This window comes from Apium graveolens, chromosome 8 (genome assembly GCF_009905375.1).
Source record: "Apium graveolens cultivar Ventura chromosome 8, ASM990537v1, whole genome shotgun sequence".
Lineage (NCBI taxonomy): Eukaryota > Viridiplantae > Streptophyta > Magnoliopsida > Apiales > Apiaceae > Apium > Apium graveolens.
This window is the reverse complement of record NC_133654.1, coordinates 3,886,764-3,910,362: the sequence shown is the minus strand read 5'-3', so window position 1 is coordinate 3,910,362 and position 23,599 is coordinate 3,886,764. Positions and strand designations below refer to the sequence as shown.

Below are 23,599 nucleotides of genomic sequence, written 5' to 3'. Positions count from 1 at the left end.
TGATTTAATGTGCACTGTATATTGTACTTTGCAGTTATGGCTGCTGCAAATTCTTTTAATTTCCACCTAGGGTTGCTCCAGATAATGCTTCCAAACTGTTTTGCCAACCAATCAGCCTTCACCATTCTTTGCTTGCTTACAATGATGCAGTTATGCTTCTTTTTATAAGTTTTGATTTGAAATGCCTCATCATTTGTCATTCTGCTAGCCCACAGTTCCCATTTGCATCCATCTCTGCACTTAGCTTGCATCCTCTTCAAGTCACATCTTTTCAAATACACCATTCTTTGCTTAGCAACACCATAATTTCTGATGGCCTCTTTCAAATACTCCCTTGAAGTGAATATAAGTCCAGGTTGAAATTCTATAAGGTCCATGGGTGTCGTAGGATTGAAAGTTGGATAATGTGGCACAATTTTCTTTTTCTTTTTCTTCTTGTTCTTTTTCTTTATCATCTCTAAGTTGTGAACCTCTTCATTGTCACTTGAATCAGATGATTCAAGACTTGATGCATCAAATGAATCACTATCATCTATTTCCTTTACATTCTTTTCTACTCTATCATATCCAAGCTCTTGATTATCATCATATATGGTTCCTAACATCTCTCTCCCATGTTACACAAATTCAGTCCACTGAGGTACTTCACTCATGAGTACTGAATCATACTTTCTTTTGGTCCTAGTTTCAGTCATAACTTCATCCCTTTCAATGTGATCATCTCTATCATTCCCAAGTTCTACAGTGATATTGTTAGCACCATTACTTATATTCATATCAGTTAAATTTCCTTCCCTCAAAGGATCAATCAACCATTCCTTCAATTTTCTTTTTCTTTCCCTTATTTTTTCTTCTGTATCCGATTCACCCAATTTATCATCCTCACTATCATTTTCACTATTACTCTCACTGTAGTCTTCTTCATCATGATAATCAGGATCATCTGATTCCATATCATCATCTACAAAACTAATATCCTTCATAATATTTATTACCTTCTCTTCAACACAATGATCCACAAATATTTCTATCATACTAACTTTTTTAGCATCTTTCCTAATTTCATTTAAACTTTCATCATTCCAAAGCAACTTGTAACCATCTCTGTCATGACTACCACGTTTCTTATAGTACAATTTCAGCCCTTTACCATAACCCGCTTCTTGTAAATATTCAAGACAACTATCTATTGTAAGTATGCTTAAATCAACATCGTAGAGAGTATCAATTTTACCTCCCCTATAGTAATAGATGCCTTCTTTATTTTTAAATTCTCCGCCATGATGTATCTCCACTCTCAGGTCATTCATCATATATGCCTACAAAGACACATGGTAAAATAAGTAATCTATACTCCAACAAGTATAGTAATTCAGCAATAAAAATAAGGCTTACCAGGTTATTCAGTAATGGAACATCAATGGAAGAGTGAAAGGGTTTCTTGATCAAGAGGTTTTTAAGTCTCAGGGATCGAGGGGAACAGTTTTTTTATTTTTGGTCGTGTTTTGTTTTTATTTTGTTTACTCAACCTGTCATTTTATTTTCTTATTTTTATTTTAATTATTCAGCAGCCGGCTAATCTGCCACATGAAGCACGTTTCATACATGGAAGGGGATAATTAACGTCCGTGAAGTATTTTTAACAGAATGATTAGTTACTAATATCATAATTAGTACCGTTCTAATTTTTAGAAGTCTTTTTGTCCAATGATAGATTTCTAAAAGTATAAATAGTTGAGTGACAAGAAAAATCATTTTCCCTAATCAACTTTTAAGTTTTCACCATTAATCTTTAATTATATAAAAATGGTAATAAAACCAAAATGAAATTCACCGTTAAGTCTGGCTTAAACGGGTGACTGCCCAAAAGAAGCAGAACACTAGTTGTATGTAAAACCCCCTTTCTCCCCACCTATACATACAATCATCTGTAAGTATCGTTTCTCAATCAATTAACATCACCTCACTCTCCTTCGATCCAGAGAGAGAGAGAGAGAGAGAGAGAGTCAATGATCGTGATTCAAACCGATCAATCGCCGCTGATTCTCGCTGCTTCTCCGTAAGATTCTGCTGTTACGTACTTTAATTTCATTGTTTTTGAGCAATTGTGCGATTTTTTCGCGGAAATTAGGGTTTTAAGTTGTGAATTGGTGCTAATTACGTTTTATTAGCTGAATTTGATATATATATTTAGTGATAGATGTGTTTGAATTTGGTTTTGGTTGAGTTTGTGGATTTGAGTTTCGAGAAATTGTCGAAAAGTCGAAGCACTGGGTGCTAATCAGTCTCGGCAGACACCGTCGGCAGCGCCGGCCGGTATATGGCGAGTTTTTAAACCTAGTCCACCTAAGCCTTATACTCTTCAGTATCTTCCGCAAATGGATTTTGTTAATCGTCATGTGGCGAATGAGAGTTCTTCGTCGTCGTCTTCGTCTGGTAATGGTAATGTTGTTGGTACTAGTTTGGGGAATGCGAGTTTGAATCAGGCGGTACTTGAGGAGCCGGAGTATTATTCGAGGTATATGGTTGTTAAGCACTCGTGGAGAGGTCGGTATAAGAGGATTTTGTGTTTGTCGAGTTCGAGAATTGTGACGCTTGATCCAGGGACGTTGGCGGTTACGAATTCGTATGATGTTGGGAGTGATTTTGAAGGGGCAGCACCGATCATTGGAAGGGATGATAACTCGTTTGAGTTCAATATTAGTGTTCGGAGTGATGGAAAGGGGAAGTTTAAGGGGATGAAATTTTCGTCCAAGTATAGAGCGAGTATTATGACGGAACTGCATAGATTGCGGTGGAATAGAATTGGGCCTATTGCGGAATTTCCGGTCCTTCATCTTCGAAGGAGAAAGGGAGACTGGATGCCACTAGTAAGTTACTCAACTCTATTTTCTGAGTTTAGCGATTATTTAGTAGGTTTAAGTAGCTTGAAATTGTATTGTCTTAATTTATAAATATTTCTAATTAAGGTATCAGTATATCATGTATTTACTTTGCAATAACTAAATAGTATAGGCATGTACACCTCACGAGAGTGTTTGTTTATTTTCCAAACAATAAATGACAGTCGAGAGGTTTTTTTAAAAAAAATTGACGGTGGAGATTAACTAATATTTCTCAAGGGCAAGAGCAGTCACACTTGGTATACGTAGAATGTTAACAGCAGTAAGTATACAGAGAATATTAATTACAGGCTTTGGTCATTACTTTCAGCCTATTTTGTTAGAGCATTGATGAAACAATATAAAAGAGTATAATAATTAATGAGTGTGAAAATATATTGACACGCGAACCTTGACACTTTGACCTAGTGTGGTCGTACTTATATGAATAAAGTAAACACTTCAAACAGCATTTCTTGTTGGAACCTTAGCTTTTTATATGACTACAGATAAAAATAGTTGTTATAGACTGGGGTGCTTAACCTATTAGAGAGTGAAGTACCCAAATAGGTTCTCCCTCTTAAGAAATTGAAACCTGAAATGACCTAATATAAGTCCCTTTCAGCTAAGAGGTCAATGAAAACAACCACTCTTGATATAACCCCGAGCCTGGCAATTTTTGGTGCTTTTCAGATTTTTCCTATGATTTTGCTTAACAATTTTGATTACTTTTTTTCCAACAGAAAATGAAAGTGACATATGTTGGTGTTGAACTTTTTGACATGAATTCTGGTGATCTTCGTTGGTGCTTAGACTTCAGAGACATGGGTATGCCAGCCATTGTTCTTTTTTCTAATGGTGGTTTTGGGAAGAAAAGCTCGGAACCTGGTGGTTTTGTTCTCTGTCCTTTATATGGAAGAAAATCGAAGGCCTTCCAAGCTGCTTCGGGGACATCTAATTCTGCTATTGTATCTAACTTGGTAATACTAATATTCATTTTACAGTGCCTCACTTTGACATGTACCACTAAAGCTTTTCTTCCAAGGGCATTTCTGTTATATTAGTCAATTATATGTTATCCTAGACACTATATCTTGCATTAATTTGATATAATTTGACACTGTAAAACCTTGGATGCAGACTAAAACTGCAAAGTCAATTGTTGGGGTATCCCTGTCTGTTGACAATTCTCAAACACTAACTGTTGCGGAATACATAAATCAAAGAGGTAGCTCCTATTCTTTCTTTCATCCTTATATAATTAAGCACTTGGTATTCATTCTCAAGCATTGTTCTGTATATTTATATGACCAAATTTATTCCAATATTCCTCTTACATGTGCTGACTTTGAAAATGCAGCCAAGGAGGCTGTTGGGGCAGAAGAAACCCCATATGGTGGTTGGTCCGTAACAAGGTTGAGGTCTGCTGCTCATGGGACACTGAATACCCTTGGGTTGAGTCTAGTAGTTGGGCCAAAAGGAGGACTAGGGGAGCAGGGTGATGCTGTATCTCGTCAGTTTGTTCTTACAAAAGTTTCACTTGTTGAAAGACGGCCAGAAAACTACGAAGTAAGCTGACAAGATCGGTTTGTAGGCTAACAGTCCACCCAGATGTAGCTTAAGTTTCTTTGAAGCATATAAAGCTGTTTTCTTTGTGCATTAGTAGTCTTTAAATTGTTTTGAGTGATTGAATTACCCAATAAAACCAAAATACTTGAATCTATACTGCCTAGTTTGATGGCATATATTGATAAACTTGTTATACAAACCCATTTTTTCCAAATTTATTATTTTTTATTAGAATTAAAAGGATACTCTTCACATGATACCAAGTTTTATTAGTGAAGGTAAAAGATTTTCAAGGGGGTGGAATTAGCTTACTATCTAAAGCTTTTGGACCAAATATTGGCAGGAACTGCCAATTCTTTCTTCTTGTAATGCTTATATTTAGACGTTTATCTATGTCAGTCCTGCAAAAATGGTCCCTGTTATTACTTGTGAGTAGAGGTTTTGAAAGATGATTGATTGCCATATCACTCTAGGTTGTACCTAATAATGCATGGTTAAACTAGCTGATATATATTGGGTGCAGTCACTATTATCAAAGGCGCTGTGGTGCACTTGCATCCCTTTGCTTTTTTTAAGACATTGAATTGAAAGAGGTGTGCGCCTTACCTGCTTGGGCATACGCGAGGCATCTCTCTCTTAGACAAACTGATTCTAAAAAAAAGGGTTTAAGTTGGCCCAATCAGTTCAAATGAAATTGAGATTAAGTACAATAATTGGGGAAGATTATAGATGCAATTCTAAATTAAAGGTAACTTAATCTATAAGTAAAATAATGCTTCTAACTTCTCTTTTTTTACTCATTTGTTCTGCATTTGAACAGTAAGTATATGTTGATATGTTCGATGTGGTTTGTCTTTATAAGATTATCATTTAAAAGTTTAAATTAGTATATGTAATATGTTTATATGTATGGAACTTCTACACCTAGCCTCAATAAGGCGCTCACCTCGCCTTTCGGCCACATGCCTAAACTCCAGGAGGGTCTTGCACCATGGTCGCTTTTCACCTGACTAACTACTTGTATTTTCAGAAGTAGTTACTTGTACATTGTAGGTTTTCATATCATAGTTGTCCATGAACTATATTTACTCAAGTACATAACCTATATCCCTTGCTTGGAACTGCTCTGGCAATACATCTATGATGTAATTTCTGTCTCAGTGATGACAATTATAATTTGTTGACTTTGAACAGGTTGTTATTGTCCGCCCTTTAGCTGCTGTAAGTTCACTTGTACGATTTGCAGAGGAGCCCCAAATGTTTGCCATTGAGTTCAATGATGGATGTCCTGTTCATGTTAGTATCCAGTGTCTTCTTGTTTTAGATTACTAGTTCTTGGTTGGATGTACTAAATTTCTCTTTAATGTCTCTTTTGTATGTACTATTGTTTTAGGTATATGCTTGTACGTCTCGTGATAGCTTGCTTGCTGCAGTTAGGGATCTCTTACAAACAGAAGTAAGTAGACTATTTTTAGTGATATTTTTTTAATTACAATATCAGAAATCAGCTATCCATTATCAGATCGATCTACTGAATGCATCATTAGTACTTATTAAGTTTGATTGGCTTTTTGATTGCTAATAAGTTCTATATTATTATTATGAAGAATGACCCACTAGTATTTTTACTTTACATCTCGGTTTAACTTTCTGCAGGGGCAATGTCCAATACCTGTTCTGCCAAGACTTACAATGCCAGGCCATCGGATTGATCCTCCTTGTGGAAGAGTATATTTGCAAATGAATCATTCTTCACTTGCACAACAACGCATCAATACCGACATGGAAACTGCTACAATGCATTTAAAACATTTGGCAGCTGCAGCCAAAGACGCAGTGGCTGAAGGAGGCTCCATTCCAGGATCAAGAGCTAAACTATGGAGAAGAATCAGAGAGTTCAATGCATGTATATCCTATAATGGGGTGCCTCCTAACATTGAAGTACCTGAAGTTACTTTGATGGCCTTAATTACAATGCTCCCAGCTGCTCCCAACCTTCCACCTGACTCCCCTCCCTTGCCAGCCCCTTCTCCTAAAGCATCTGCAACAGTGACAGGCTTCGTTGCATGTTTACACCGATTATTGGCATCAAGAGCTGCTGCTTCTCATGTTATGTCGTTCCCCGCAGCTGTTGGAAGAATAATGGGTTTGCTTAGAAGTGGTTCGGAGGCTGTCGCTGCTGAAGCGGCGGAGCTTATTGCAGTACTAATTGGTGGTGGTCCTGGAGATACAAATATGTTAATAGACACAAAGGGAGAACAGCATGCAACATTTATGCATACAAAGTCTGTGTTGTTTGCTCATCAGAGTTATCTTACTATCATCGTTAATAGATTAAAACCTATGTCTGTTTCACCATTACTTTCAATGTCTGTTGTAGAAGTTCTTGAGGCGATGATATGTGAACCTCATGGAGAAACTACACAGTATACTGTTTTTGTAGAATTATTACGCCTAGTAGCTGGTTTGAGGCGTCGCTTGTTTGCGTTGTTTGGTCATCCTTCTGAAAGTGTTAGAGAAACAGTTGCACTGATCATGCGTACAATTGCTGAAGAAGATGCTATTGCGGCAGAATCGATGCGTGATGCTGCTTTGCGTGATGGTGCTATATTGAGGCATTTATTGCATGCCTTTTTTCTTCGCACTGGTGAACGACGCGAAGTTAGCAGGCAGCTTGTTGCTCTGTGGGCAGATTCTTATCAACCTGCGCTTGATTTACTGTCTAGAGTTCTTCCTCCTGGACTTGTAGCTTATTTGTACACACGTCCCGAAGAAGTTCAAGCTGAAGAGGTGTTGAAACAGGAAGGATCTTCTATGAGTAGAAGACGGAGGCGTCTGCTTGAACAGAAAAAGAGCCATTTAGCGAAGGGCTTGTCATCTCAGGTACAAACCTTGTCTTCTAATAATAACACTGAAGGTGGTGATCCAGCACGTCTAGCAAGTCCTCATACTTTTAAAGGGTCAGATAATTTCCAAGGATCCGGGGTCGATCCTGGCACTGGGCAACCGCCACCACCGATTCAGACTACTGCAGTTTACAGAGGTGATACCTCACTTAATCAGCCATCTTTAACAGGGGCACGACAAAATGAACATATAACATCGGTTGCATCTCCTACTGCAGCATCAAGTAATACATATCAGGCAGCAGAGCCAAATGCTCAAAATTTGGGTGATACAGATGCCAACTCAATTGGATACTATACTACAGATACCCCAGCTCCTGCACAGGTAGTTGTTGAGAATACACCGGTTGGATCTGGAAGGTTACTGTTGAACTGGCCTGAATTTTGGCGAGCGTTTAGCCTGGATCATAACCGTGCAGATTTGATCTGGAATGAGCGTACCAGGCAGGAACTAAGAGAAGCTTTGCAGGCTGAAGTTCATAAATTAGATGTTGAAAAGGAACGAACAGAAGATATTGTTCCCGGAGGGGCATCTGTAGAGGTCATGGCTGGAGAAGATAGTGTCGCTCAAATATCTTGGAACTACACTGAGTTTTCAGTTAGCTATTCAAGCTTGTCGAAAGAAGTTTGTGTTGGTCAATATTATCTGCGTCTGCTGCTTGAGACTGGCAGCAATGGCAGGGCACAAGATTTTCCACTTCGCGACCCAGTTGCTTTTTTCAGAGCACTTTATCATCGATTCTTATGTGATGCGGACACAGGACTTACTGTAGATGGTGCCGTTCCTGATGAAATGGGTGCATCTGATGATTGGTGTGATATGGGAAGATTAGATGGATTTGGAGGAGGGGGAGGTTCTTCAGTAAGAGAGCTTTGTGCGAGGGCTATGGCAATCGTTTATGAGCAACATCATAAAACGATAGGTCCTTTTGAAGGTACTGCACATGTTACAGTTCTGTTGGATAGAACCGATGATAGAGCTTTGAGGAACCGTCTTATTCTTCTTCTTAAGGTACAATAGGAACAATTTTCTTTCCCCTAGGTTTCATTTTTTCATTATTTTTTCCATGCTTGTTGTGCAGCTGCTCACTACCTCTTTTTCTTCTATTGTCAGATATACTTAGTCGAAACAACTGTTATAAATAATCTACCGGTCTTAATTCAATTTCGTATTAATTTATTATATTAAAGTGCAAGTATTATACTGGTTGTGGGAGAAATGTTCGAGGAATATGTAAACCAGGCATATTGCAAAGTTGGCATCTTGGATACTATTAGAAAGAAAAAACAAGTAATTTCAGAATTTGAATCCTTCATATTGAAGTCTTTGATTAGGCATTAAAAGACATGTTTAATGTAGGTAGAAATACAAGGGTACTTCTATTTCTTGTTTGCCTTCGTATCACTTGGGCCCTGTTTGGGCTCAGCAACTTAGAAACCGATCTCAACTTATGAGTTGAAATCAGCTTAATTTGTCCATGATTATGTTGTCCTTTTGAGAGTAGTATATCACGGAGTAAGTATTACTTATACTTACAAGTTATATAATAAAATTAAACAAGTACTTTTCTAAGTCAAGCCAGATGTTATTATGCTGTACCATCATCGTCATCCACAACCTTTTCCCTGAAAATTGGGGTAGGCTCCATACCACAGTTTTATGTAATATGGTTCATGTCACAAGATGTGACATAATAATATGCTTGTTGTCAGAACCTACCGCAATCCTCCTTTATCCTGTCATCCTGGCTCTGACCAGGCAGCAAAATCTGGTCAAGTTACTAAATATGGTCAACCAATTAACTAAAATTACAAGTCACATAAATGGTACTTTAATGCAGTCTCTCCAATGTGGCGTCACAGGTTTTGATGAAAGTTTTGTCAAATGTGGAGGCATGTGTTCGAGTGGGGGGATGTGTGCTAGCCGTTGATTTTCTGACAATGGTTCATGAAGCATCAGAAAGAACCGCTATCCCATTGCAGTCTAATCTGATAGCCGCCTCTGCTTTTATGGAACCTCTGAAGGAATGGATGTTCCTGGATAAGGACGGTGCACAAGTTGGGCCTGTGGAAAAAGATGCCATTAGAAGGTTCTGGTCTAGGAAAGAAATAGACTGGACAACTAGATGCTGGGCTTCGGGAATGCCGGAGTGGAAGAGATTACGGGACATTCGTGAACTTCGTTGGGCGCTAGCTATGCGGGTCCCCGTTCTCACTCCTGTTCAGGTACTGTGGTTCTTGAGCAACAGGGTTTTTGTGAGATTACTGTGGTTGTTTGTCACATCTTATGTGCCCAGGTTTTATATATTTTTTTTGTTTTTTTCCATAAAGGGTTGGGGTTTGATGCTAATGGTTGGTCTTCTTTTTCTATAGGTAGGGGAATCTGCACTGTCCATATTACACAGCATGGTGTCCGCACATTCAGATATAGATGATGCTGGAGAGATAGTTACTCCAACGCCAAGAGTCAAAAGGATCTTGTCAAGCTCACGTTGCATCCCACACATTGCACAGGTGATATTTGATATTTATTGTCGCTTTAGAGTAGAACTAAATAGTCTACGTTTTTTTGACTAATTTGGCATTTTTGTGTGCATGAAATAGGGATGTCTACCCCTTCACAATTACTCTTAAGGCCGAAACTGCCCCTTTTTACTTTAGAGCTCCTAGTGAAGTAGTGATACGGAAGTAAAATTATTGTTATTTATTGCTTCCTTGAAAACATTGTTTCGAACTTCTACTTGGGGAATGCCTTGTGACAGACGGGCCACACAGAAATCATGACCTATATATGGAATCTTTTTCTAGAAATCTTAATTTGTCTACTTGATTATTAAATTTGAACCCACTTTTCACGAATTAATTTTATTTACTGCATATGAACAATTTGGTTCAGTTATCTTTGTGTATAGAGTACTTCTGTCAGTGATCAGTTGTTGCAGCGACATAATCTAGAATTTAAATGATTTTGTATGAGGAAAGGCTGATGCTTTCCCGACTGAAGTTACAGATGCCTAGTATCACGTTGAATATTCCTGTTAGAATCTTACATCGAAACAACACACTTGTATTTTTGTACTATTGTTGAAAACTTTAAACTTTCTCGTGTCTAAAAGAATGAGTTGCTAATTATGTAGTTAGTTTACTATAAATATACATATTGTACCTGTGTAGGCTATGCTTTCTGGAGAACCAACTATTGTTGAGGTTGCAGCTGCTTTGCTAAAGGCTGTAGTTACTAGAAACCCAAAGGCGATGATCAGATTATACAGTACGGGGGCCTTTTATTTTGCTCTTGCATACCCAGGATCAAATCTAGTATCGATTGCCCAGCTCTTTGCAGTGACACATGTTCATCAAGCATTTCATGGTGGGGAAGAAGCTGCAGTTTCTTCATCATTGCCTCTAGCTAAGCGCAGTGTCCTGGGCGGGCTTTTACCGGAATCGTTGTTGTATGTATTGGAGCGTAGTGGTCCTGCTGCATTTGCAGCAGCTATGATTTCTGATTCTGACACCCCTGAAATTATATGGACACATAAAATGCGAGCAGAGAATTTGATTTGTCAGGTAGTTCACACCTTATATCAGGCTTTGTAAACTTTATTAAGTTACATACTAATATACTATACCAACATTTGGTTCTTTTCAATATCGTCTATTAATTCCAGGTATCCCTTCTCAGGTTTTGCAGCATCTTGGTGACTATCCTCAGAAACTTTCCCAGCATTGTCACTCTTTGTACGACTATGCTCCTATGCCACCAGTAACATATCCAGAGCTAAGAGATGAAATGTGGTGTCACCGATACTACCTGCGGAACTTATGTGATGAGATCCGATTTCCTAATTGGCCTATTGTAGAGCATGTGGAGTTCTTACAGTCGCTGCTTGTAATGTGGCGGGAGGAGTTAACCAGGAGACCGATGGACCTTTCTGAGGAGGAAGCTTGCAAATTATTAGAGATCTCTTTAGATGATGTAACCAGAGATGATGTTGGTAGAAAGTCTTCTGGAGAGATTGCTGATGATATTCCTAACATATCAAAGCAGATTGAGAACATTGATGAAGAAAAGCTTAAAAGACAGTACAGAAAACTTGCCATGAAATATCATCCAGATAAAAATCCTGAAGGGAGGGAAAAGTTTCTTGCTGTGCAGAAAGCTTATGAGCGCCTTCAGGTATTCACTGCCTCTGCATAAAATTTTGGAAAAAAGAGTCTATGTTTTCTAATGTGAAAATATTATATTCTGTTGCGAAACAAGTTTTGGTTTCAACATCACATAATGCTTCACTTGAAAAATGTAATGAGACCGGTTTGGGTTTGGGTTCAAGTGCATTTGGCATGCTTCATCTGATTTATGATAGAAGTGAACATCTTACCCACTGTGATGGATTCTATGAGAATTATGCCATATACTATAAATTTACTTCAAAGATGTAGTTATTTTCTTTCCTTCTCGTTTTACCACTATAAAATATTTCTGCAATATCTTATTGTAGCAAAGATTAGTGGAATATACATGTTTTGGCAGGTCATATTTGTTTTATTTAGTTATTAATAAAGATGGTGCCTATTAATTCATATTTGTATTTTCCAAATCCAAATTTTAAGAAGCGAATTTTTGGATGTAACGCTGTAGGTTATCATCCAGATGAGGCCTGATTGTACAGGACCCCCTTGTTCAAGTCCGACTACTTTTATTGGTTAAAGAAAATATCCCAAAACTGAAACCCTAATTTTCTTCAATAAAATGTTATAGTAATTTCCAAAATTTAGTGTGTTGTACTTGTACATGAATTACAACTATACAGCGGTAATGTTTCATACTTGCTCATACAGACCTCTTTAATCTCCCTGGTCATCAAGTATAAATTATAGCCTTATAGCTCCATGCTGCAACCTGCAATTAGATGGTTAAGGGACATCCTTTTCTAGTTTATAATCTGTACCACAGCTTTGATTCCAATGACATCTCCAGAACCCAGATAATCCTTTAATTGAGCTCTAAAGGCCTATTCACCCAACAATCACTACTCAGAATATGCGGGTTCAGGTCTTTCATGACAGTTTCAGAACCATGCTTCCTTTTCATAGAGACTTTCACCAATTTAATTAGCGAACAACCAGATACATTTGTTTGATGTCACAGATTTAGAGAGGATCAAGTGCAAGTCGCGGACAGCCGATTATTATGTGTTTGCTGTTCTAGGCGGGAGCTATGTAATATCCAATTGTGAATCTCTTAAATCAAGAAATTCTGTAATTGGATAGTAGATCTAGTATTGAGTAAATACTGAATATGTGAGTAATTGTGGAGAGACATTAATATTATCGTTAAAGGTGTGACAAACATAATCATAAATGTGCTTGAGCCGTCGATAATTAAAACAAAGGAAACATATATAATTAGATCTGCTGCTGTTGGTTGAGTAATAGAAAAACACACGACTATATTTTTTGGCTGGATGAATGAGAAAACCTATAAATCTTCGTGATGGATCAATTAGGTTAATTGTCTTTTAAGTAATTTAATACTTTTGGTCATAGTCTCAAGGGAATCAGGTTAGTTGTCATAGTCTCCTAGGAATCCGTACTCCGTGAAACCGGTTCTGGTCAAGAACAAGCTGTCATGGGGAATCAGCATTGCAATATAATCGATGAATTATGTTTCAGTTTCTTGCAACCAGCAAAAATGGAAACCAAAATAATTGCTATGCAATAGGCATAAAAATGAATTGTGGAGTTATGATTGTTTAGGCTTTTCCATGGCCGCATTCTTTCTGTTTATAGTTCATAGACCTAGTTAAACGGTTTCATATATGTTTTTATATAGACATCGACTTGGTCAATTGGTCGCATAGTTTTATATATGTTTTTTATACCCTTGCTTAAAATTGCAGGCCACCATGCAAGGTTTGCAAGGACCCCAACAGTGGAGACTGTTGCTTTTATTGAAAGGACAGTGCATCTTATATAGACGGTACGGCGATGTACTGGAGCCATTTAAATATGCTGGTTATCCGATGCTGTTGAATGCAGTCACAGTGGACGAGGAAGATTCTAATTTTCTCTCCTCTGAGCGAGCACCTCTACTTGTAGCAGCCTCAGAGCTTATTTGGTTGACGTAAGTGACTATGAATGCATTAGAACTGACATATGATTGAGTTCTTTCTTTCCTAAACTATGTTGGTGAACCTTATAACTTGTCCCTACTTTAGGTGTGTATCTTCGTCGTTGAATGGAGAAGAGCTTGTAAGAGATGGCGGGGTACAACTTCTTGGAACTCTTCTTTCACGGTGCATGTGTGTTGTTCAGCCAAGCACCTCAGCTAATGAACCTTCAACCATCATTGTCACAAATGTTATGCGAACTTTTTCTGGTTTAAGTCACTTCGAGAGTGCCAGATTTGAGATGCTTGAATTCTCAGGATTGATAAATGACATTGTGCATTGCACAGAACTTGAGCTTGCACCAGCTGCCGTTGATGCTGCTCTTCAGACTATTGCTCATCTTTCCGTGTCGTCCAAATTACAAAACGCCTTGTTAAAAGCCGGTGTCTTATGGTCAGTAACAAATTTTTTCATAACATTGCTTGCATTCCTTGTCTTATTTTCGTTTTGTACCTTTATCTTTTTTAGGGAATCATTTGCTTTGCGCACTCGTATTTTCGTATGATTACATGGTTGCCTATCCTATTTGACTAGTTGATACATTGATTCCCCTTTTTCTTATGTAACTGTTTCTCATTCATACTGCTTATAAATCAGTCGGTTTCAGTTCTTGTATGTCACATTCTTCTGTCTATTATATCGGTCCTATATGTTTATCTGATTATCAAATAGAGTGGTATGATATCTTTTGCGGTTTACTTATAAACTGCTTGTAACACAATAAATTTTTACTTATTTCCCTGCTAAGATATCATCCAACACATTCCACATATACTTTAACCTTTGCTGCTGGTTATAGACATAATGTGATACTGTTCGTAATTGATACATTGCCTTCTAAAGCCGAACCCTTTCCATCAGTTTTAATGTTAATAATGTAAAAAGAGAATGTAAGCAATAAAATATATATGTTGAATAGTATAAGATCCTGTTGGGGTCTTCTCGCGATGCGCACTTAATAGCGTGAGTGATCACAATTTTCACAACACTGGGATAGAGAAGATAAGCCAGTATCAACATCGACCGGTTTGTGTTGTAATTGCAAGAATGTTTATTTTACATAGCTAGCTTGAGTGGCAATGGCTTAGTACATCATTACTGATTTATTTGTATTGAAGTACACTCTACTCGTTGGTAGTTAAGAATTAGGTATATTTTCTCTTCAAGTACCTCACATAGACACATAGTAAGTTACTAGCAACTTACTAGCCTAATCCATCCACCAGCTAATCTATTTAAATTTTATAGGTACCTATTGCCATTGTTGCTTCAGTATGACTCGACGGCAGAAGAATCTGATATGGCAGAGTCACATGGGGTTGGAATTAGTGTGCAAGCTGCTAAAAATTTGCATGCGATACGTGCATCTCAAGCTTTCTCGAGGCTTAGTGGCATGAATGTTGATGACAATTCAACCCCTTACAATCAGGATGCTGCTGTTGCTCTCAAGGCTTTGCTAACCCCTAAACTTGCCAGCATGCTGAAGGATTTGTCACCGAAAGAGTTATTGTCGAAAATGAACTCTAATTTAGAGACGCCAGAGGTAAATATTGCAATTTTCCTCTATCTTACTTATACTAAAGGCGTGTTATGCGATTACTAATACATCTTGTCAATACATGTGTAGTTATTGTCCTATAGAGAAAGAGGGTGCTCATGCATTTTCTAACAACCTACTTTAAGTTCTTAATCTAGGTTTAAAGATTGTATTTCGAGCAATATCCATGAACTTCCTCTCAACTGAATGAAAATTTTCTAAAATTATATTGGATTGCTGTGTGTTAATTATATCACATTTTTAAGCTTTATGGCATAAATCTTTTACGTCAAAATTATCCAAGCTCAGGTTTATATTATGTCATGTTCGGCTAAATCAGACAGAGTTTGTCAACTGAAAAATTAAGTGAATTGTTAACAGCAGCCACCAAGTATATTACTGGTACTCTTTTTGTCCAAGTGGATATTTTAGTAAAATTTGTCTCAAGGTCTTGAATGTTATAGGTGCTGAGATTTCAGCAAATGCCCATTGCACGAGAAGCACTCTGACAACTTCCTGTTTCCTATCAGAATTGGGTAGAAAAAAATAGTTTGTAAACCTTTTATGCTCAAGTAATGGAGATGTCATTTTAGATATCAGGCTATAGTTTTCTTTTCTGTAAGGCTAGGAGCTGGGTGTCGGGAACTTAGGTAGATGTTCAAGCTAGTAGAAGAAAAATGGTTGTGGAATTCATGATGAAGGAAGATGATAGATTATGAAATAATGTGTGGTTTTGGCCTGTAGGTAATATGTGTAATTTGTCCTGATAAGTGGGCAACATTTAGATTATAAAGTTTCTTTTGGTGCGGTGGCGTTCATTGCTGGAGTAGTGGAGTTGCAAGTCGTTGGTTATACATGTTATGATTTTCTAAATGGATTACCATAGTTATCTTTCAGTTGTAAAGCAGATTAATATGAACTTGTGAATATTATCTCAATGTCTATTGAATGTTTCGGTTAGTGTTTTTTGGCGCTGAAACTTTATTTTAACCAATAAGATGCCCTAGAAATTCTAATAACGGACAAGGGTTTGATTTCCTGTGTTTTCATGTAGTTTAGTTTAGACTCTCCACTTTAAATTTAAGGGGTAAGTTGCCTCATTTTATCTATGTGTATGATGGTGCAGATTATTTGGAACTCGTCAACCCGATCAGAACTATTAAAGTTTGTCGAGGAGCAGCGTGCAAGTCAAGGTCCCGACGGTTCATATGATCTGAAAGAGTCGCACACTTTTCAGTATGAAATACTCTCCAAAGAACTCTATGTTGGAAATGTGTATTTAAGGGTCTATAATGATCAGCCGGACTTCGAAATCAGTGAACCTGAAACTTTCTGCATTTCTCTGGTTGATTTTCTATCACGTATAGTGCGAAGTTCACATGATGCAGCGTCTGATGTTCAGGTCAGTGGCTCCTTGCTCAAGACATCTGAGCATAAAGATGATGCAGACAATGAATTGCATGAGGAACAACAAAGCTCGGAGGATTCTGTTACATCTGATGTGAAACTTGTGGGGAAGGATAATGAACTGTTAAAAAATTTGCAATTTGGTTTGACATCTCTTCAGGTTCGTAGTTACCTTTTTGTATCAGCTTCTGGAATCGATTGTGTTGGTTTATCATGACACCTCTATTTTATTATGCAGAACTTGCTGACAAGTAATCCGCATTTGGCATCCGTATTTTCAGCTAGAGATAAATTATTACCCATTTTCGAGTGCTTTTCCGTTCACGTAGCATCAGAAAGCAGCATCCCCCAGCTTTGTTTGAGAGTGCTGTCTTGCTTGACTACACATGGTCCATGTTTGGAGGCTATGGTTGCAGACGGATCTAGCCTCCTACTATTGTTGCAGATGCTTCACTCTGCGCCTAATTGTCGTGAGGGTGTTCTCCATGTTCTTTATGCCTTAGCTAGCACTCCGGAACTTGCATGGTCAGCTGCCAAGCATGGAGGAGTGGTGTACATACTCGAGCTTCTGTTACCATTACAAGGTAAAAAAGTTATTTGCCTTGCTTCTAATGTAATGGCCCAGAATACCTATCACTTTTTTTTTAAAACAAAAAATTTGAGTTACAACAATGTTATGCAGAAGAAATCCCTCTACAGCAAAGAGCAGCAGCTGCTTCGTTGTTGGGTAAGCTTGTTGGTCAACCAATGCATGGGCCTAGAGTAGCAATAACACTTGCAAGGTTTCTTCCAGATGGGATTGTATCTGTAATTAGGGATGGTCCTGGGGAAGCAGTCGTGATTGCTCTTGAGAAAACAACTGAGACCCCAGAACTAGTTTGGACACCTGCAATGGCTACATCTTTATCAGCACAGATTGCAACTATGGCATCAGATTTGTACCGTGAACAGATGAAGGGTCGTGTTGTTGATTGGGATGTTCCAGAGCAGACATCTGGCCAACAGGATATGAGAGATGAGCCACAGGTATTTCTTGATGCAGGCCATGTTGATTTTGTAAGAAATACCTACCGTGCTAATTTTTATTATTTTTTTTGTGCCTAGGTTGGAGGAATCTATGTCCGGCTCTTCTTGAAAGATCCTAAATTTCCACTTAGAAATCCTAAAAGATTTTTGGAGGGTTTATTAGATCAGTATCTCTCTTCCATAGCTTCCGCTCATTATGACATCCAAGCTGTTGACCCTGAGCTACCATTGCTTCTCTCTGCTGCATTAGTGTCTTTACTCCGCGTTCATCCTGCACTTGCCGATCATGTTGGGTATCTTGGTTATGTGCCAAAACTTGTCTCCGCAGTTGCCTATGAGGGTAGACGAGAAACAATGGCCAAGGGGGAGATGAAAAATGGTGATGATGCTGATGGAGCATATGAAACAGAAGATGCTTCAGCACAGTCAAGTTCGCAAACCCCACAAGAGCGTGTGCGTCTGAGTTGTTTGCGTGTACTACACCAACTTGCTGCTAGTACCACTTGTGCGGAAGCTATGGCAGCAACAAGTGTTGGAACTCCACAAGTATGCACAAACCCCATTTCATCTTTTCATGAATGATCCTGGGATATATATTCTTAGTTATCTTTAGTGATCTTTTATACTTTAAAATTGCTTGGATGGAAAATTTTAATATTATGATTAATGTCTTAACGATTTACTCAATTAATATGATTATTCTCCATGTAACTGTCAGCAGTCACAGTTTTATGGCCAGGCTGCTTGGTTTTGTGCCACCTATCTGATTCTTTCTTTAGTTTGTGTTTCTTAGTTTGTTCACTTGATGTGATGCCTTTGGTGCCAGGTTGTTCCTCTTTTAATGAAGGCTATCGGCTGGCAAGGCGGAAGCATACTTGCTCTGGAAACATTAAAACGTGTTGTTGTTGCTGGTAATCGGGCTAGGGATGCACTTGTTGCTCAAGGACTGAAGTGAGTTTAATCCTGAATTTTTTAAATGTTTGTTTCTTGGACACAGTAGGCTGTAGGCTACACTATTAAACTGGTGCATCAGAATTCTATTATAAAGGATGATGGGTTCTTCTTAAGCCCGAGAACTGATGCAATATGTGGCATCCTTACATTTTTTTTTTAATTAATGCTATGGTAATTGTAGGGTTGGTCTTGTTGAAGTACTTCTTGGCCTTCTTGATTGGAGGGCTGGTGGAAGAAATAGCCTTTGCTCTCAGATGAAGTGGAGTGAGTCTGAGGCATCCATTGGGCGAGTTCTTGCTATTGAGGTTAGTGTGCATAGCTGCATATGTATATATTATGATACTTTTTCGGGCCCACCAACTGCACAAGGCAAGGGATATATATCCACTCGCTCAATCACCTCGAGATTGCACAAATAGAATAAAATACTGTCTCCAACCTCACCGGTGCACGAAATCCGTGTAGGTGCAACAGGGAGAAGAATAGAACATACAAAGGTTATATAATAATCTAACATTATCTTACTTAAGAAACACTGAAGCCCAAACAAGAAATAGTACCTATTTTAACAAATTATGTGTCAACTATGTCTTATTTATTGAGATGGCCTCGTCTAGAAGCTTAGGTTTTGTGACGACTGTCTATCTCCGTTTTTGTGTCTTCACCGTGAGTGTTGTGGACTTGTGGGTAATTATTTGAGGGATACATGCCAGAGTATATTTGTTTGGGTTTGGGGGGAGGTTGTTAATGCAGTGTCTGCATTCCGTTTGTGTTATCTCCTTGATATCACTGAATATAGTTTGTGTTGGGGTCATGGGATGATTTATTCAAACCATAATAATTTTATATAAGAATAGACATGTAAATGTGCACGTGTCTGTGTATCATTTACAACAGGTTGGTTGGGAAGTATTTTATATAAAATCTTCATTCCTGCATCGTTCATCTTCACATGCTATATGATTCGACTAATGTTATTCATTGAGTTGCATTGAATGCTTACATTTATAGATATATGCATGGTTCAGTCCTATGAAAGCGCTCATGCACTCTAGGTTTCTTAATTCATATTATTAATAACTGTCCCTTGCTTCTTCAATAATCCATTGATTGATGTCGATCTGTTGTGGTCACTGCACACTGCTACAAGACATACTTTACTACATCAGATTTTCAGTCTTCGTGTTTCACTTTGTTGCCTAGTGTTGCACTAATGCACAAAAATAGCCCAGGCTGAGGCCGGCAATGCCAGACTTAACAATATTAAATAAGTCTTGACAATGTCCTCTAGGCTAGACTGAGCTGGGTCTATCCGAAAATTTTAATTTCTATTATTACTTATATCCTGATGTATCTTATCATTATTTCATAAAGAAACGCATTACGTGCAAGTTTTTGAAATATGGTTTAACTGAATTTGCAATGAGATAAGGGAAGATAAATCACAAAACTATGACTTATAGTTTGATTGTTAATTTACAAGTTGTGTTAAGCGCCTAACATACAGTAATTTAAAGTCTTCAAGAGAGTCCATAACCTATGCAATTTGAGAGTTATATGTGATGTAATAGTGATTATCGGTATGAAAAGCATTTCTTGTCGAGGTGTTCTATATAAAAAGCATTTCTAATCGAGGAGTTCCGTAATCAGGCTTTGAGTGGCCTTTTATCTAACCAAGTTTAACCCTGGATCCTTTACAAACCTGTGCCAGGACAGATTTACCATAAAAATATAGGTCTTTTAAACCCAGGAAAACGGACCCTAAATCAGTTGGCCATTGCTAGGCCAGCAGTTTTCAGACTTTAGTGGTTTGGACATGGACAGGCTTTTTGGGGTGGGCCGGACCCTGTGCATCTTTTCACAGGTCATTAAAATTGGAATTTTTTTCCGAAAAACTACTTTTTGAGGCAAATTGTACTAAATTATCAACTCACGGCTTCAGGCATCCTCATGTTTCATGCTCCCTAAAGCATATAAAATGTAGCTGTTTGATTTTTGATTTCAAATTTTCAACTTTGTTTTTGTAATTCGTTCTTTTTATTGTATGAAACTGTGCTTTAATTTGGTTCCTGTTGGCAGAAAGTAGATAATGAATAGTATTTTTTACTTTAGCATCTTCCTGTAGAACGAATGTATGTTACCATCTCAGGATTCTTGAGTTAATACTTAAACCTCTTTAAATAGTAAATACATTTGGGATCTGATTTTTTTTCACTATCAATAAAGTAATATTTTGTTACTTTTTTTAACTTATACTATAATAAACTCATACCTTATATCAATATTATTATTAAGAATTATGGGGTTATAAAGACTCAGAAGTTAGATGTAAGTATAAAAGTAGCAAACTGAAACAAAGGCATCCGTGACATCATCTGAAATGTGTCATCAAACTAAACATATTAAGTAAGAAATAACTTTTAAAATAATTTTACTATAAAATGAGCAAGATATAGTAGAAGATGTTGTATATTATGTACATACATAAAAATTCAGTAAATATCACTATAAATATTCATTAGTCCCTTAAGGTTTTTAAAAGATGTATTATCTTATGCATTTAGCGAAAATATTACTTTATCTTTGGCCCAAGTTGGAACTGGAAGAACATATCACTTGAGCAAATTTATTACTTTATCACATTATTTTATCGAGGTTTAACTGAAGTGGAAATTATATGTAATATAGACCATGATTCCCATTTGGAAGCATTGCATCTTCTTTAGATTGATATCATGCAGTCATATATATCTTTCATATTTACCCATGATTTTGTTGTGGTTATTTCCAAATTGATTTTATAAATATATTCATTGGTACACCCTATGATTTTGGCTTAGCTCAAGGTGCACATGTAGTATCACAAGCAAGTATCAGTTTTCTGGTGTAAATCTCTTTCTAATTTTTAGCATGTTTGTTGGCCTGCAAATAGCCTCCTATTATCGCTTTTGTTATCTTTTTTCGGTGTTTAAGTCATGGTCTCTGAATTTGCTTTTTAAAACCTGGAAATAGGTTTTGCATGCATTTGCAACAGAAGGGGTCCACTGCTCTAAAGTGCGCGACATACTGGATTCCTCTGATGTAAGTTTTTCTCTCTTGACTTATAGCCCTGGTATTTTGTCTTTTTATGATTACGTAGGTATGCCCTTATTATGATTCTTGTTAATTAGGTAGGTTTATTTATACAAACCTTTTATACTTGTGTTACCAATGGTTCTATAATCTGAGCGTTAACAGTTCCCCTTGTATTTCTCATTTCTAGTTCAAAAATATAATATAGACCTCGGTGATGTTTTCAACGTAGATGATATTGTTTACTGCAACTCTTGTACAAATTCAAATGGGTAAAACATACTCCCCGTGTCCCAACCATTTCTTTACACTTTCCATTATGGGATGTCCCATCCAATTCTTTACATTCCAAAACTTACCAAAAATAGTCAATGGGTTCCACCACTTTCCCACTTTTCCTCCTTTTTCACACTACTTTTACTCCACTATCTCTTTTTTATATATTAAAAATTAATGGGTCCCACTACTTCCCCCACTTTTCTTTCTATTTTTCACTATTTTATACATATATCTTAACCTCCGTGCCCAAAACAAATGTAAAGAATTGGCCGGGACGGAGGGAGTAGTTTTTATTGTTTTTTACACTATGGTATATAGAAATGGAAAGGTCTCTTAACTAAAAGAAGGCAAACATCTAGACATTCTCTGTCGTATGGTGAATCACTGTACAAAATAAGTGACTATGGTGAATAGATAAGTAGATAGATTAATTAATAAGAGCTAAAAAAGAAAAAAAATTAACTTTTAACATTCAAGAATTATGGAGAAAAGCCTTTCCAGATTAATAACTTCCCACTTCACCAAGTAAATAAAAATATAGATGTTCATTTTGAGCTAAACCTGCTATTTCCTACATTTATACTAGAAAATCGAGAAGTCCGTGTGGCAGGGGAGTTATATATTACCTAATATGGTGCCTACCTTTTACCAGACATTTAGCAAACTTACTTGCACTTTAATCTGCTAGATTTCGAATAGTCTGGATACCATATACCCAGTTTTCTCTCTGATTCTTCTGTAGTTAATTTCATTAAAGATTTATCACAGACTGTAAATCATATTGTTTGTTAATAATATTAAATATTTAATCTTCTCAAACATATTTTTGTTCTCCTATTGGAACAGTTTGAAGGATATTTTTTTTGTGTGTGGTTCTGAATTGGCGTGAAGTTTTTAAATACCCTTGAAAATTGTAGATTAAATATCAGTACATCACGTGTGCTAAAATTCGCTAATAAAAAGTTTGTAATTTGGCAATTAATTAATTTAGGAATAGAGGGATTATCCCTACTAGTCTCGAAGGCTCGACTTGGTGCCATGATAACCATGCTGGCTTATGTAGGAATAGAGGGATTATTTCTGTTGCAGAGCTTTCCCTATCTGGTTAATAACCCTATGGTGAATTCTCTACCAGGTTTGGGCAGCTTACAAGGACCAGAAGCATGATCTTTTCCTTCCTTCGAATGCTCAATTGGCAGCTGTTGGAGTCGCTGGTCTGATTGAGCAGTCCTCATCCAGGCTTACATATGCTCTTACAGCTCCTCCACCACAATCTAGTCATATGAAGCCTCCTACTTCGATCGGGTCCGAATCAAACGGAAGCCATGATTTTCTATCATAATAAAAGTGATGAAAAAGAAACAGAACCGCCTCCCTTCATCCCGAGCCCTGGATATATATACCACACACTAATTGGGAGTGGTTTCCATGACAGAAGGAAGAGGATAAACTTGCCTTGATGACAGGATCATAGAGTCTGTATAGCACATTGTACAGTTATACCGTCGTTCTCCGTCTCTCTTCACTCACATGGTGAAATAGATTTACTAGATGAAATTGTTGATACAGAGATACAAATGTCTTCCGCCGATGTGAATCTGTAATTCTTACCTTTTGTAAATAATGTACATATTGCACAAATCTTTCATTTTTCTTCTATATATGTGATAAGCTTTTGGTATATAAATCTTGAAAGGGAATTTTATAGTGCAAGTTTGTATTGCCAAACAAAGCTTTTTGTTTTGACCTTTTTACGAGTGGAATTTCAGGAATTAGAATTGGTGATGGATGTGCACG

At 37.4% G+C, this 23,599-nt stretch overlaps 1 protein-coding gene across 1 annotated transcript; it reads left to right on the top strand.

Moving 5' to 3' along the window:
* Positions 1-1,853: 1,853 nt before the first annotated feature.
* Positions 1,854-23,588, top strand: LOC141679086 (dnaJ homolog subfamily C GRV2). Its single transcript, XM_074485571.1, has 22 exons — positions 1,854-2,870; positions 3,626-3,862; positions 4,023-4,110; positions 4,243-4,451; positions 5,646-5,747; positions 5,845-5,907; positions 6,108-8,369; positions 9,221-9,583; positions 9,731-9,871; positions 10,532-10,924; positions 11,040-11,534; positions 13,258-13,481; positions 13,576-13,920; positions 14,776-15,070; positions 16,191-16,631; positions 16,710-17,055; positions 17,154-17,497; positions 17,576-18,043; positions 18,324-18,448; positions 18,633-18,756; positions 21,464-21,532; positions 22,938-23,588. Exons 1-22 carry the CDS (start codon positions 2,379-2,381, stop codon positions 23,142-23,144), a joined length of 7,833 nt encoding a protein of 2,610 aa, XP_074341672.1. The 5' UTR covers positions 1,854-2,378; the 3' UTR covers positions 23,145-23,588.
* Positions 23,589-23,599: the final 11 nt, after the last annotated feature.